The 15,921-nt window shown below is 44.5% G+C and overlaps 1 protein-coding gene across 3 annotated transcripts in view; it reads right to left on the bottom strand.

Moving 5' to 3' along the window:
- Positions 1-761: 761 nt before the first annotated feature.
- The window catches only part of LOC110499530 (kelch domain-containing protein 3), an 82,987-nt gene continuing 67,827 nt past the window's right edge, over positions 762-15,921 (bottom strand). For 2 of the 3 annotated variants that reach the window (XM_036956450.1, XM_036956452.1), the window contains one exon: positions 762-3,833. In XM_036956450.1, coding sequence (XP_036812345.1) covers positions 3,767-3,833 — 67 coding nt within the window. In that variant the 3' untranslated portion in view covers positions 762-3,766. Of the gene's footprint in view, positions 3,834-8,459; positions 8,591-15,921 lie in introns of those variants that run through there. The other variant, XM_036956451.1, reaches the window with a different exon arrangement.

Raw genomic sequence — 15,921 nt, 5'->3', positions numbered from 1 at the left:
ATAGGGTGGTCAGGCAGGGTGGAGGGGAGTCAGGGAGGGTGGTCAGGTAGGGTGGAGGTTAGTCAGGTAGGGTATAGGGTGGTCACATAGCGTGGAGGGTGGTCAGGTAGGGTATAGGGTGGTCAGGTAGGGTGGAGGGTGGTCAGGTAGGGTGTAAGGTGGTCAGGTAGGGTGGAGGTTAGTCAGGAAGGGTATAGGGTGGTCAAATAGTGTGGAGGGTGGTCAGGTAGGGTGGAGGGTGGTCAGGTAGGGGGGAGGGTAGTCAGGTAGGGTGGAGTGGAGTCAGGCAGGGTAGAGAGGAGTCAGGTAGGGTATAGGGTGGTCAGGGAGGGTGGTCAGGTAGGGTGTGGGTGGTCAGGTAGGGTGGAGGGTGGTCAGGTAGGGTGGAGGGTGGTCAGGTAGGGTGGTGGGTGGTCAGGTAGGGTGTAGGTTGGTCAGGTAGGGCGGAGGGTGGTCAGGTAGGGTGGAGGGTGGTCAGGTAGGGTGGAGGGTGGTCAGGTAGGGTGGAGGATGATGAACTCTAGCTTTAGTCCTCATCCATTGGCCATTTGGGTTAGCATGAAACCTAAATATATTTGGCACAGAAAAATAAAACATAATAGAATATCCCACCTCCTTGGCTTTGGGCAGGGGCTGAAGGTATGTATGTTGATCAGTAGGGCTGAAGGTATGCATGTTGATCAGTAGGGGCTGAAGGTATGTATGTTGATCAGTAGGGCTGAAGGTATGCATGTTGATCAGTAGGGCTGAAGGTATGCATGTTGATCAGTAGGGGCTGAAGGTATGCATGTTGATCAGTAGGGCTGAAGGTATGCATGTTGATCAGTAGGGGCTGAAGGTATGCATGTTGATCAGCAGGGGCTGAAGGTATGCATGTTGATCAGTAGGGGCTTTAGGTATGCATGTTGATCAGTAGGGGCTGAAGGTATGCATGTTGATCAGCAGGGGCTGAAGGTATGTATGTTGATCAGAAGGGGCCGAAGGTATGCATGTTGATCAGTAGGGGCTGAAGGTATGCATGTTGATCAGTAGGGCTGAAGGTATGCATGTTGATCAGTAGGGGCTGAAGGTATGCATGTTGATCAGTAGGGCTGAAGGTATGCATGTTGATCAGTAGGGGCTGGAGGTATGCATGTTGATCAGCAGGGGCTGAAGGTATGCATGTTGATCAGCAGGGCTGAAGGTATGCATGTTAATCAGCAGGGGCTGAAGGTATGTATGTTGATCAGTAGGGCTGAATGTATGCATGTTGATCAGTAGGGGCTGAAGGTATGCATGTTGATCAGTAGGGGCTGAAGGTATGCATGTTAATCAGCAGGGGCTGAAGGTATGCATGTTGATCAGTAGGGGCTGAAGGTATGCATGTTGATCAGTAGGGGCTGAAGGTATGCATGTTGATCAGCAGGGGCTGAAGGTATGCATGTTGATCAGCAGGGGCTGAAGGTATGCATGTTGATCAGTAGGGGCTGAAGGTATGCATGTTGATCAGTAGGGGCTGAAGGTATGCATGTTGATCAGCAGGGGCTGAAGGTATGCATGTTGATCAGCAGGGGCTGAAGGTATGCATGTTGATCAGTAGGGGCTGAAGGTATGCATGTTGATCAGTAGGGGCTGAAGGTATGCATGTTGATCAGCAGGGGCTGAAGGTATGTATGTTGATCAGTAGGGGCTGAAGGTATGCATGTTGATCAGCAGGGGCTGAATGTATGCATGTTGATCAGTAGGGGCTGAAGGTATGCATGTTGATCAGTAGGGGCTGAAGGTATGCATGTTGATCAGCAGGGGCTGAAGGTATGCATGTTGATCAGCAGGGGCTGAAGGTATGCATGTTAATCAGTAGGGGCTGAAGGTATGCATGTTATTCAGCAGGGGCTGAAGGTATGCATGTTATTCAGCAGGGGCTGAAGGTATGCATGTTAATCAGCAGGGGCTGAAGGTATGCATGTTGAACAGTAGGGGCTGAAGGTATGCATGTTAATCAGCAGGGGCTGAAGGTATGTATGTTGATCAGCAGGGAAGCACCCAGGGGTTAATTAAATGTTCTTCTGCCTGGGCTAAAATATATGGCTAATGTCAGGAAGGTGTAGGACAGGTGTTTCTAGTATAGTACGATAGTACCCTAGTATTGAAGTAGTATAGTATACTAGCAGTACAGTACCCTAGTAGTACAGTAGTAGTATATTACTACGGTACCCTGTACTACTAGGGTACTATCATTCTATACTACTACTAGGATACTGTAGTACTACACTACTACAGTACTACTAGGGTACTCCAGTAGTATAATACTATAGTACCCCAGTAGTGTAACAGTATACCACAGTAGTATTATAGTACCCTAGTAGTATAGTACTATAGCACCCTAGTAGTATAGTAGTAGTATAGTACTATAGTACCCTAGCAGTGTAGTAGTAGTATAGTACTATAGCACCCTAGTAGTATAGTAGTAGTATAGTACTATAGTACCCTAGCAGTGTAGTAGTAGTAGTAAAGTACTATAGTAGCCTAATACTACAGTACCCTAGTAGTATAGCAGTAGTATATTACTATAGTACCCAGTAGTATAGTACCCTAGTAGCAGTATAGTGCTGTACTACCCTAGTCGTAATATAGAATAGTACTATAGTACTGTCCTCTACACCCAATGTTGTATTCTAGGTTTGTTCAACAGGCAGGCTCCATGTGGTGGGTCCAAAATCTTCACATGTTGCATGAGTGACAGTTAAAGACTAACCAGGAGATGAATGGAACTTTTAACTTTGTTAAGCTTATTCTAACTTCTAGAGTCAGCTGTAAGCAGAGAGCAGCACAGCCGTATGGGGTTCTACGGTGGTTGGCTGTGACGGATGCATTCTAGAGGCATTCTCTCAGCTGGTACAGTGGGATGACACGTATTTCACCTCCACAGAGAGAAGAGAGGTTAGTTATCCACTCAGGACATTTTGAGTTCAGAACTTCTGTCCCTTCCCTGATGAGCTGTTAAACAAAACCAATGGTGGAGGGGTGCCCCTCCACAGACATTTGATCAGTCAGGAGAGAGTACGGAGCAGAGAAAACTAAATGTCAAAATGTCAGCATTCACTTCTGCAACTCTTTCAAGAAAGAGAAATCAGTGTTGAGTGAAGAATATGTTCTGCTTGTCGTAATACTGGTAAAACGATCAAGGTGATTCACATTGAGAAAGAGAGCAACACAAACCCAGATACTAATGCACCATTCATCCCCTCCTGATAGTGTCCAGGGAGGACAACAAGAGAAGCGAGAGAGAGAGAAAATGATAGAGAGAGAGCGATAGATAGACAAACCAAGGAAGAAGAAAACTTCAATCCAGACCAGATCAAAATGTTACTGTAAAAACAGACAGGCAGACAGCCTCCAGGTCTTCAGGTCCAGTAGATTCAAACAGCCCTGGCAGGTAGAGAACCAGACCTAGGACAACCAGACAGGTTCTGATCTATAACTAAGAGAAACATGGTTTTACTGACAGGACTTCAGAGCGTTAAGGTTCTGGTGGAGTCAGCCCTGATACTGCTTGAGCTAAGTGCAGTTGGTTAAGGCCAGACCGTAGGGTTCTCTCCCAGGTTCTAGTAGCGTCAAAGGCCAGCTCAGATGGTGGATCATCTTCTGGTACTATGACAGCCAGCTAGCTCTGGGTCAGTTCAGCCCTGGTGTTCTGGTACTGTGGTAGCTCTGGGTCAGTTCAGCCCTGGTGTTCTGGTATTGTGGTAGTTTTGAGGTCAGTTCAGCCCTGGTGTTCTGGGTCAGTTTAGCCATGAGAGGAGAAGATAGGTCTGCTGATGTTACTGTTGGTGGTCATGGCATTCAGCTCCCACCTAAAAAAGAGACAGTGACCGTTAGAGACACAGTGTCCTGCTGTGGGACTGAGGGTTAGGACCAGAGAGGGAGTTCTATAGGCTGAGGGTTAGGACCAGCGAGGGAGTTCTATAGGCTGAGGGTTAGGACCAGGGAGGGAGTTCAATAGGCTGAGGGTTAGGACCAGCGAGGGAGTTCAATAGGCTGAGGGTTAGGACCAGAGAGGGAGTTCTCTAGGCTGAGGGTTAGGACCAGAGAGGGAGTTCTCTAGGCTGAGGGTTAGGACCAGAGAAGGAGTTCAATAGGCGGAGGGTTAGGACCAGAGAGGGAGTTCAATAGGCTGAGGGTTAAGAACAGGGAGGGAGTTCTATAGGCTGAGGGTTAGGAACAGGGAGGGAGTTCTCTAGGCTAAGGGTTAGGACCAGCGAGGGAGTTCTATAGGCTGAGGGTTAGGACCAGGGAGGGAGTTCTATAGGCTGAGGGTTAGGACCAGAGAGGGAGTTCAATAGGCTGAGGGTTAGGACCAGAGAGGGAGTTCAATAGGCTGAGGGTTAGGACCAGAGAGAGAGTTCTCTAGGCTGAGGGTTAGGACCAGAGAGGGAGTTCTCTAGGCTGAGGGTTAGGACAAGAGAGGAAGTTCAATAGGCTGAGGGTTAGGACCAGAGAGGGAGTTCAATAGGCTGAGGGTTAGGAACAGGGAGGGAGTTCTATAGGCTGAGGGTTAAGAACAGGGAGGGAGTTCTCTAGGCTAAGGGTTAGGACCACCGAGGGAGTTCTATAGGCTGAGGGTTAGGACCAGAGAGGGAGTTCAATAGGCTGAGGGTTAGGACCAGCGAGGGAGTTCAATAGGCTGAGGGTTAGGACCAGAGAGGGAGTTCAATAGGCTGAGGGTTAGGACCAGCGAGGGAGTTCTATAGGCTGAGGGTTAGGAACAGGGAGGGAGTTCTCTAGGCTGAGGGTTAGGACCAGCGAGGGAGTTCTTCAGGCTAAGGGTTAGGACAAGAAAGGGAGTGTTTTAGGCTTATGGTCCTGCTGTATGGCTGATGGTAAGAACCAGGGCGGGAGAGCTTTAGGCTGAGGGTTAGGACCAGGGAGGGAGTGTTTTAGGCTGAGGGCTAGGACCAGGGATGCAGTACTTTAGGCTGAGGGTCCTGCTGTATGGCTGAGGGTAAAGACCAGGGATGAAGTGCTTTAGGCTGAGGGCTAGGACCAGGGATGAAGTACTTTAGGCTGAGGGTCCTGCTGCACGGCTGAGGGTTTTAGGCTTAAGGTTAGGACCAGGGAGGGAGTTTTAGGCTGAGGGTTAGGATGAGGGAGGGTTGAATTTTAGGCTGAGGGTCCTGCTGTATGGCTGAGGGTTTTAGGCTGAGGGTACGGACCAGGGAAGGAGGTTGAAACATGAGAAGCAGAGAGCAGGCTGACGACGAATACGAGACTAGAGGGGCTGAGGGCCAGGGAGGGACGCTGATGGAGACTGATGACCAGGGAGGGACACTAAAGGGGGCTAGAGGGGATGAGGGCCAGGGAGGGACGTTAAAGGGGGCTAGAGGGGCTGAGGGCCAGGGAGGGACGCTAAAGGGGGCTAGAGGGGCTAAGGGCCAGGGAGGGACGCTAAAGGGGGCTAAGGGCCAGGGAGGGACGCTAAAGGGGGCTAGAGGGGCTGAGGGCCAGGGAGGGACGCTAAAGGGGGCTAGAGGGGCTGAGGGCCAGGGAGGGACGCTAAAGGGGGCTAGAGGGGCTAAGGGCCAGGGAGGGACGCTAAAGGGGGCTAGAGGGGCTGAGGGCCAGGGAGGGACGCTAAAGGGGGTTAGAGGGGCTGAGGGCCAGGGAGGGACGCTAAAGGGGGCTAGAGGGGCTAAGGGCCAGAGCGGGACGCTAAAGGGGGCTAGAAGGGCTAAGGGCCAGGGAGGGACGCTAAAGGGGGCTAGAGGGGCTAAGGGCCAGGGAGGGACGCTAAAGGGGGCTAGAGGGGATGAGGGCCAGGGAGGGACGCTAAAGGGGGCTAGAGGGGCTGAGGGCCAGGGAGGGATGCTAAAGGGGGCTAGAGGGGCTGCGGGCCAGGGAGGGACGCTAAAGGGGGCTAGAGGGGCTAAGGGCCAGAGAGGGACGCTAAAGGGGGCTAGAGGGGCTAAGGGTGACTGATAGAGACTAGAAGGGTTGAGGGTCACAGAGGGAGACTGATGGAGACTAGAGGGAATGAGGGTCACAGAGGGAGACTGATGATTAGAACATTAGTAGTAGTGGTAGCAGCTGACATGCAGAACATTATCAGAACATTAGTAGTAGTGGTAGCAGCTGACACGCAGAACATTATCAGAACATTAGTAGTAGTGGTAGCAGCTGACATGCAGAACTTTAGTAGTAGTGGTAGCAGCTGACATGCAGAACATTAGTAGTAGTGGTAGCAGATGACACGCAGAACATTATCAGAACATTAGTAGTAGTGGTAGCAGCTGACATGCAGAACTTTAGTAGAAGTGGTTGTAGCTGACATGCAGAACATTAGTAGTAGTGGTAGCAGCTGACATGCAGAACATTAGTATAAGTGGTAGCAGCTGTCATGCAGAACATTATCAGAACATTAGTAGAAGTGGTAGTAGCTGACATGCAGAACATTATAAGAACATTATCAGAACATTAGTAGTAGTGGTAGCAGATGACATGCAGAACATAATCAGAACATTAGTAGTAGTGGTAGCAGCTGACATGCAGAACTTTAGTAGAAGTGGTTGTAGCTGACATGCAGAACATTATAAGAACATTATCAGAACATTAGTAGTGGTGGTAGCAGATGACATACAGAACATTATCAGAACATTAGTAGTAGTGGTAGCAACTGACATGCAGAACATTATCACAACATTAGTAGTAGTGTTAGCAGATGACATACGGAACATTAGTAGAAGTGGTAGCAGCTGACACGCAGAACATTATCAGAACATTAGTAGTAGTGGTAGCAACTGACATGCAGAACATTAGTAGTAGTGGTAGCAGATGACACGCAGAACATTATCAGAACATTAGTAGTAGTGGTAGCAGATGACATACAGAACATTATCAGAACATTAGTAGTAGTGGTAGCAGATGACATACGGAACATTAGTAGAAGTGGTAGCAGCTGACATGCAGAACATTATCACAACATTAGTAGTAGTGTTAGCAGATGACATACGGAACATTAGTAGAAGTGGTAGCAGCTGACACGCAGAACATTATCACAACATTAGTAGTAGTGGTAGCAGATGACATACGGAACATTAGTAGAAGTGGTAGCAGCTGACACGCAGAACATTATCAGAACATTAGTAGTAGTGTTAGCAGATGACATACGGAACATTAGTAGAAGTGGTAGCAGATGACATACGGAACATTAGTAGTAGTGGTAGCAGATGACATACGGAACATTAGTAGAAGTGGTAGCAGCTGACACGCAGAACATTATCAGAACATTAGTAGTAGTGTTAGCAGATGACATACGGAACATTAGTAGTAGTGGTAGCAGATGACATAAGGAACATTAGTAGAAGTGGTAGCAGCTGACACGCAGAACATTATCAGAACATTAGTAGTAGTGGTAGCAGATGACATACGGAACATTAGTAGAAGTGGTAGCAGCTGACATGCAGAACATTATCACAACATTAGTAGTAGTGTTAGCAGATGACATACGGAACATTAGTAGAAGTGGTAGCAGCTGACACGCAGAACATTATCACAACATTAGTAGTAGTGGTAGCAGATGACATACGGAACATTAGTAGAAGTGGTAGCAGCTGACACGCAGAACATTATCAGAACATTAGTAGTAGTGTTAGCAGATGACATACGGAACATTAGTAGAAGTGGTAGCAGATGACATACGGAACATTAGTAGTAGTGGTAGCAGATGACATACGGAACATTAGTAGAAGTGGTAGCAGCTGACACGCAGAACATTATCAGAACATTAGTAGTAGTGTTAGCAGATGACATACGGAACATTAGTAGTAGTGGTAGCAGATGACATACGGAACATTAGTAGAAGTGGTAGCAGCTGACATGCAGAACATTATCAGAACATTAGTAGTAGTGGTAGCAGATGACATACGGAACATTAGTAGAAGTGGTAGCAGCTGACACGCAGAACATTATCAGAACATTAGTAGTAGTGTTAGCAGATGACATGCAGAACATTAGTAGTAGTGGTAGCAGCTGACATGCAGAACATTATCACAACATTAGTAGTAGTGTTAGCAGATGACATACGGAACATTAGTAGAAGTGGTAGCAGCTGACACGCAGAACATTATCAGAACATTAGTAGTAGTGGTAGCAACTGACATGCAGAACATTAGTAGTAGTGGTAGCAGATGACACGCAGAACATTATCAGAACATTAGTAGTAGTGGTAGCAGATGACATACAGAACATTATCAGAACATTAGTAGTAGTGGTAGCAGCTGACATGCAGAACATTATAACAACATTAGTAGTAGTGGAAGCAGATGACACGCAGAACATTATCAGAACATTAGTAGTAGTGGTAGCAACTGACATGCAGAACATAAGTAGTAGTGGTAGCAGATGACATGCAGAACATTATCAGAACATTAGTAGTAGTGGTAGCAGCTGACATGCAAAACATTATAAGAAAATTAGTAGTAGTAGTAGCAACTGACACGCAGAACATCATCAGAACATTAGTAGTAGTGGAAACAGCTGACATGCAGAACATTAACAGAACATTAGCAGTAGTGGAAACAGTTGACATGCAGAACATTATCAGTAGTGGTAGCAGCTGAAAAGCAGAACATAATCAGAACATTAGTAGTAGTGGTAGCAGCTGAAAAGCAGAGCATAATCAGAACATTAGTAGTAGTGGTAGCAGATGACATGCAGAACATTATCAGAACATTATCAGAACATTAGTAGTAGAGGTAGCAGCTGACATACAGAACATTATCAGAACATTAGTAGTAGTGGTAGCAGCTGACATGCAGAACATTAGTAGTAGTGGTAGCAGATGACATGCATAACATTATCAGAACATTAGTAGTGGTGGTAGCAGATGACATGTAGAACATTATCAGAGCATTAGTAGTAGTGGTAGCAGCTGACATGCAGAACATTATCAGAACATTAGTAGTGGTGGTAGCAGATGACATACAGAACATTATCAGAACATTAGTAGTAGTGGTAGCAGCTGACATGCAGAACATTAGTAGTAGTGATAGCAGCTGACATGCAGAACATTATCAAAACATTATCAGAACATTAGTAGTAGTAGCAGCAGACATGCAGAACATTAGTAGTAGTGGTAGCAGTTGACATGCAGAACATTATCAGAACATTAGTATTAGTGGTAGCACCTGACACGCAGAACATTATCAGAACATTAGTAGTAGTGGTAGCAGCTGACACACAGAACATTATCAGAACATTAGTAGTATTGGTAGCAGCTGAAAAGCAGAACATAATCAGAACATTAGTAGTAGTGGTAGCAACTGACACGCAGACCATTATCAGAACATTAGTAGTAGTGGTAGCAGCTGACATGCAGAACATTAGTAGTAGTGGTAGCAGCTGACATGCAGAACATTATCAGAACATTAATAGTAGTGGTAGCAGCTGACATGCAGAACATTATAAGAACATTATCAGAACATTAGTAGTAGTGGTAGCAGCTGACACGCAGAACATTAGCAGTAGTAGTAGCAGCTGACACGCAGAACATTAGCAGTAGTAGTAGCAGCTGACATGCAGAACATTATCAGTACATTAGTAGTAGTGGTAGCACCTGACATGCAGAACATTATCAGAACATTAGTAGTAGTGGTAGCACCTGACATGCAGAACATTATCAGAACATTATCCGAACATTAGTTGTAGTGGTAGCAGCTGACATGCAGTACATTATCAGAACATTAGTAGTAGTGGTAGCAGCTGACACGAAGAAAATTATCAGAACATTAGTAGTAGTGGTAGCAACTGACACGCAGACCATTATCAGAACATTAGTAGTGGTGGTAGCAGATGACATGCAGAGCATTAGTAGTAGTGGTAGCAGCTGACATGCAGAACATTATCAGAACATTAGTAGTAGTGGTAGCAGCTGACATGCAGAACATTAGTAGTAGTGGTAGCAGCTGACATGCAGAACATTATCAAAACATTATCAGAACATTAGTAGTAGTAGCAGCTGACATGCAGAACATTAGTAGTAGTGGTAGCAGTTGACATGCAGAACATTATCAGAACATTAGTATTAGGGGTAGCAGCTGACACGCAGAACATTATCAGAACATTAGTAGTCGTGGTAGCAGCTGACATGCAGAACATTATCAGAACATTATCCGAACATTAGTAGTAGTGGTAGCAGCTGATATGCAGAACATTATCAGAACATTAGTAGTAGTGGTAGCAGCTGACACATAGAACATTATCAGAACATTAGTAGTATTGGTAGCAGCTGAAAAGCAGAACATTATCAGAACATTAGTAGTAGTGGTAGCAACTGACACGCAGACCATTATCAGAACATTAGTAGTAGTGGTAGCAGATGACATGCAGAACATTAGTAGTAGTGGTAGCAGCTGACATGCAGAACATTATCAGAACATTAATAGAAGTGGTAGCAGCTGACATGCAGAACATTATAAGAACATTATCAGAACATTAGTAGTAGTGGTAGCACCTGACATGCAGAACATTAGTAGTAGCGGTAGCACCAGACATGCAGAACATTAGTAGTAGTGGTAGCACCTGACATGCAGAACATTAGTAGTAGCGGTAGAAGCTGACATGCAGAATATTATAAGAACATTATCAGAACATTAGTAGTAGTGGTAGCACCTGACATGCAGAACATTAGTAGTAGTGGTAGCACCTGACATGCAGATCATTAGTATTAGTAGTAGCAGCTGACACGCAGAACATTAGCAGTAGTAGTAGCAGCTGACATTCAGAACATTATCAGAACATTAGTAGTAATGGTAGCAGCTGACATGCAGAACATTAGTAGTAGTGGTAGCAGCTGACATGCAGAACATTATCAGAACATTAGTAGTAGTGGTAGCAGCTGACACAAAGAAAATTATCAGAACATTAGTAGTAGTGGTAGCAGCTGACAAGCAGAACATTAGTAGTAGTGGTAGCAGCTGACATGCAGAACATTATCAGAACATTAGTAGTAGTGGTAGCAGCTGACACGAAGAACATTATCAGTACATTGGTAGTAGTGGTAGCAGCTGACACACAGAACATTATCAGAACATTAGTAGTAGTGGTAGCACCTGACATGCAGAACATTAGTAGTAGTGGTAGCACCAGACATGCAGAACATTAGTAGTAGTGGTAGCACCTGACATGCAGAACATTAGTAGTAGTGGTAGCACCTGACATGCAGAACATTAGTAGTAGTGGTAGCAGATGACATGCAGAACATTATCAGAACATTAGAAGTAGTGGGAGCAGCTGACATGCAGAACATTAGTAGTAGTGGTAGCAACTGACATACAGAACATTATCAGAACACTAGTAGTAGTGGTAGCAGCTGACAGGAAGAACATTATCAGAACATTAGTAGTAGTGGTAGCAGCTGACACGAAGAACATTATCAGTACATTGGTAGTGGTGGTAGCAGCTGACATGCAGAACATTAGTAGTAGTGGTAGCAGCTGACATATAGAACATTATTAGAACATTATCAGAACAATGGTAGTAGTGGTAGCACCTGACATGCAGAACATTATCAGAACATTAGTAGTAGTGGTAGCAGCTGACATACAGAACATTATCAGTACATTGGTAGTAGTGGTAGCAGCTGACATGCAGAACATTAGTAGTAGTGGTAGCAGCAGACATGCAGAACATTATCAGAACATTATCAGAACATTGGTAGTAGTGGTAGCAGATGACACGCAGAACATTATCAGAACATTAGTAGTAGTGGTAGCACCTGACATGCAGAACATTATCAGAACATTAGTAGTAGTGGTAGCACCTGACATGCAGAACATTATCAGAACATTAGTAGTAGTGGTAGCACCTGACATGCAGAACATTATCAGAACATTGGTAGTAGTGGTAGCAGCTGACATGCAGAACATTAGTAGTAGTGGTAGCAGCTGACATGCAGAACATTATCAGAACATTGGTAGTAGTGGTAGCAGCTGACATGCAGAACATTAGTAGTAGTGGTAGCAGCTGACCCGCAGAATATTATCACAACATTGGTAGTAGTGGTAGCAGCTGACATGCAGAACATTATTAGAACATTCGTAGTAGTGGTAGCAGCTGACATGCAGAACATTATCAGAACATTGGTAGTAGAGGTAGCAGCTGACATGCAGAACATTAGTAGTAGTGGTAGCAGCTGACATGCAGAACATTATCAGAACATTGGTAGTTGTGGTAGCAGCTGACACGCAGAACATTAGTAGTAGTGGTAGCAGCTGAACCGCAGAACATTATCAGAACATTTGAGTAGTGGTAGCAGCTGACATGCAGAACATTAGTAGAACATTCGTAGTAGTGGTAGCAGCTGACACGCAGAACATTATCAGAACATTAGTAGTAGTGGTAGCAGCTGACACGCAGAACATTATCAGAACATTAGTAGTAGTGGTAGCAGCTGACATACAGAACATTATCAGTAAATTGGTAGTAGTGGTAGCAGCTGACATGCAGAACATTATCAGAACATTATAAGAACATTGTTAGTAGTGGTAGCAGCTGACATGCAGAACATTATCTGAACATTAGTAGTAGTGGTAGCAGCTGTAATGCAGAACATTATCAGAACATTAGTAGTAGTGGTAGCAGCTGACATGCAGAACATTATCAGAACATTAGTAGTAGTGGTAGCAGCTGACACGCAGAACATTATCAGAACATTAGTAGTAGTGGTAGCAGCTGACACGCAGAACATTATCAGAACATTAGTAGTAGTGGTAGCAGCTGACACGCAGAACATTATCAGAACATTAGTAGTAGTAGTAGCAGCTGACATACAGAACATTATCAGAACATTGGTAGTAGTGGTAGCACCTGACATGCAGAACATTAGTAGTAGTGGTAGCAGCAGACATAGAGAGCATTATCAGTACATTGGTAGTAGTGGTAGCACCTGACATGCAGAACATTAGTAGTAGTGGAAGCAGCTGACACGCAGACCATTATCAGAACATTAGTAGTAGTGGTAGCAGCTGACATGCAGAACATTAGTAGTAGTGGTAGCAGCTGACATTGCAGAACATTATCAGAACATTATCAGAGCATTAGTAGTAGTGGTAGCAACTGACACGCAGACCATTATCAGAACATTATCAGAACATTATCAGAGCATTAGTAGTAGTGGTAGCAACTGACACGCAGACCATTATCAGAACATTAGTAGTAGTGGTAGCAGCTGACATGCAGAACATTAGTAGTAGTGGTAGCAGCTGACATGCAGAACATTATCAGAACATTGGTAGTAGTGGTAGCAGATGACATGCAGAACATTAGTAGTAGTGGTATCAGCTGACCTGCAGAATATTATCAGAACATTAGTAGTAGTGGTAGCAGCTGACATGCAGAACATTATCAGAACATTAGTAGTAGTGGTATCAGCTGACCTGCAGAATATTATCAGAACATTGGTAGTAGTGGTAGCAGCTGACATGCAGAACATTATTAGAACATTCGTAGTAGTGGTAGCAGCTGACATACAGAACATTATCAGTAAATTGGTAGTAGTGGTAGCAGCTGACATGCAGAACATTATCAGAAAATTGGTAGTAGTGGTAGCAGCTGACACGCAGAACATTAGTAGTAGTGGTAGCAGCTGAACCGCAGAACATTATCAGAACATTTGTAGTAGTGGTAGCAGCTGACATGCAGAACATTAGTAGAACATTCATAGTAGTGGTAGCAGCTGACATGCAGAACATTATCAGAACATTAGTAGTAGTGGTAGCAGCTGACATGCAGAACATTATCAGAACATTAGTAGTAGTGGTAGCAGCTGACACGCAGAACATTATCAGAACATTAGTAGTAGTGGTAGCAGCTGACATACAGTGCCTTGCGAAAGTATTCGGCCCCCTTGAACTTTGCGACCTTTTGCCACATTTCAGGCTTCAAACATAAAGATATAAAACTGTATTTTTTTGTGAAGAATCAACAACAAGTGGGACACAATCACGAAGTGGAACGACATTTATTGGATATTTCAAACTTTTTTAACAAATCAAAAACTGAAGAAATGGGGCGTGCAAAATTATTCAGCCCCCTTAAGTTAATACTTTGTAGCGCCACCTTTTGCTGCGATTACAGCTGTAAGTCGCTTGGGGTATGTCTCTATCAGTTTTGCACATCGAGAGACTGACATTTTTTCTCATTCCTCCTTGCAAAACAGCTCAAGCTCAGTGAGGTTGGATGGAGAGCATTTGTGAACAGCAGTTTTCAGTTCTTTCCACAGATTCTCGATTGGATTCAGGTCTGGACTTTGACTTGGCCATTCTAACACCTGGATATGTTTATTTTTGAACCATTCCATTGTAGATTTTGCTTTATGTTTTGGATCATTGTCTTGTTGGAAGACAAATCTTCGTCCCAGTCTCAGGTCTTTTGCAGACTCCATCAGGTTTTCTTCCAGAATGGTCCTGTATTTGGCTCCATCCATCTTCCCATCAATATTAACCCTCTTCCCTGTCCCTGCTGAAGAAAAGCAGGCCCAAACCATGATGCTGCCACCACCATGTTTGACAGTGGGCATGGTGTGTTCAGGGTGATGAGCTGTGTTGCTTTTACGCCAAACATAACGTTTTGCATTGTTGCCAAAAAGTTCCATTTTGGTTTCATCTGACCAGAGCACCTTCTTCCACATGTTTGCTGTGTCTCCCAGGTGGCTTGTGGCAAACTTTAAACAACACTTTTTATGGATATCTTTAAGAAATGGCTTTCTTCTTGCCACTCTTCCATAAAGGCCAGATTTGTGCAATATACGACTGATTGTTGTCCTATGGACAGTCTCCCACCTCAGCTGTAGATCTCTGCAGTTCATCCAGAGTGATCATGGGCCTCTTGGCTGCATCTCTGATCAGTCTTCTCCTTGTATGAGCTGAAAGTTTAGAGGGACGACCAGGTCTTGGTAGATTTGCAGTGGTCTGATACTCCTTCCATTTCAATATTATCGCTTGCACAGTGCTCCTTGGGATGTTTAAAGCTTGGGGAATCTTTTTGTATCCAAATCCGGCTTTAAACTTCTTCACAACAGTATCTCGGACCTGCCTGGTGTGTTCCTTGTTCTTCATGATGCTCTCTGCGCTTTTAACGGACCTCTGAGACTATCACAGTGCAGGTGCATTTATACGGAGACTTGATTACAAACAGGTGGATTGTATTCATCATCATTAGTCATTTAGGTCAACATTGGATCATTCAGAGATCCTCACTGAACTCCAGGAGAGAGTTTGCTGCACTGAAAGTAAAGGGGCTGAATAATTTTGCACGCCCAATTTTTCAGTTTTTGATTTGTTAAAAAAGTTTGAAATATCCAATAAATGTCGTTCCACTTCATGATTGTGTCCCACTTGTTGTTGATTCTTCAAAAAAAAATACAGTTTTATTTCTTTATGTTTGAAGCCTGAAATGTGGCAAAAGTTCGCAAAGTTCAAGGGGGCCAAATACCTTTGCAAGGCACTGTACAGAACATTATCAGTAAATTGGTAGTAGTGGTAGCAGCTGACATGCAGAACATTATCAGAACATTATAAGAACATTGTTAGTAGTGGTAGCAGCTGACATGCAGAACATTATCTGAACATTAGTAGTAGTGGTAGCAGCTGACATGCAGAACATTATCAGAACATTGGTAGTAGTGGTAGCAGCTGACACGCAGAACATTATCAGAACATTAGTAGTAGTAGTAGCAGCTGACATACAGAACATTATCAGTACATTGGTAGTAGTGGTAGCAGCTGACATGCAGAACATTAGTAGTAGTGGTAGCAGCTGACATGCAGAACATTATCAGAACATTATCAGAACATTGGTAGTAGTGGTAGCAGCTGTAATGCAGAACATTGTCAGAACATTGTTAGTAGTGGTAGCAGCGGACATGCAGAACATTATCAGAACATTAGT

Source organism: Oncorhynchus mykiss, chromosome 20 (assembly GCF_013265735.2).
Source record: "Oncorhynchus mykiss isolate Arlee chromosome 20, USDA_OmykA_1.1, whole genome shotgun sequence".
Classification (NCBI taxonomy): domain Eukaryota; kingdom Metazoa; phylum Chordata; class Actinopteri; order Salmoniformes; family Salmonidae; genus Oncorhynchus; species Oncorhynchus mykiss.
This window is presented reverse-complemented; position numbering and strand designations above follow the sequence as displayed.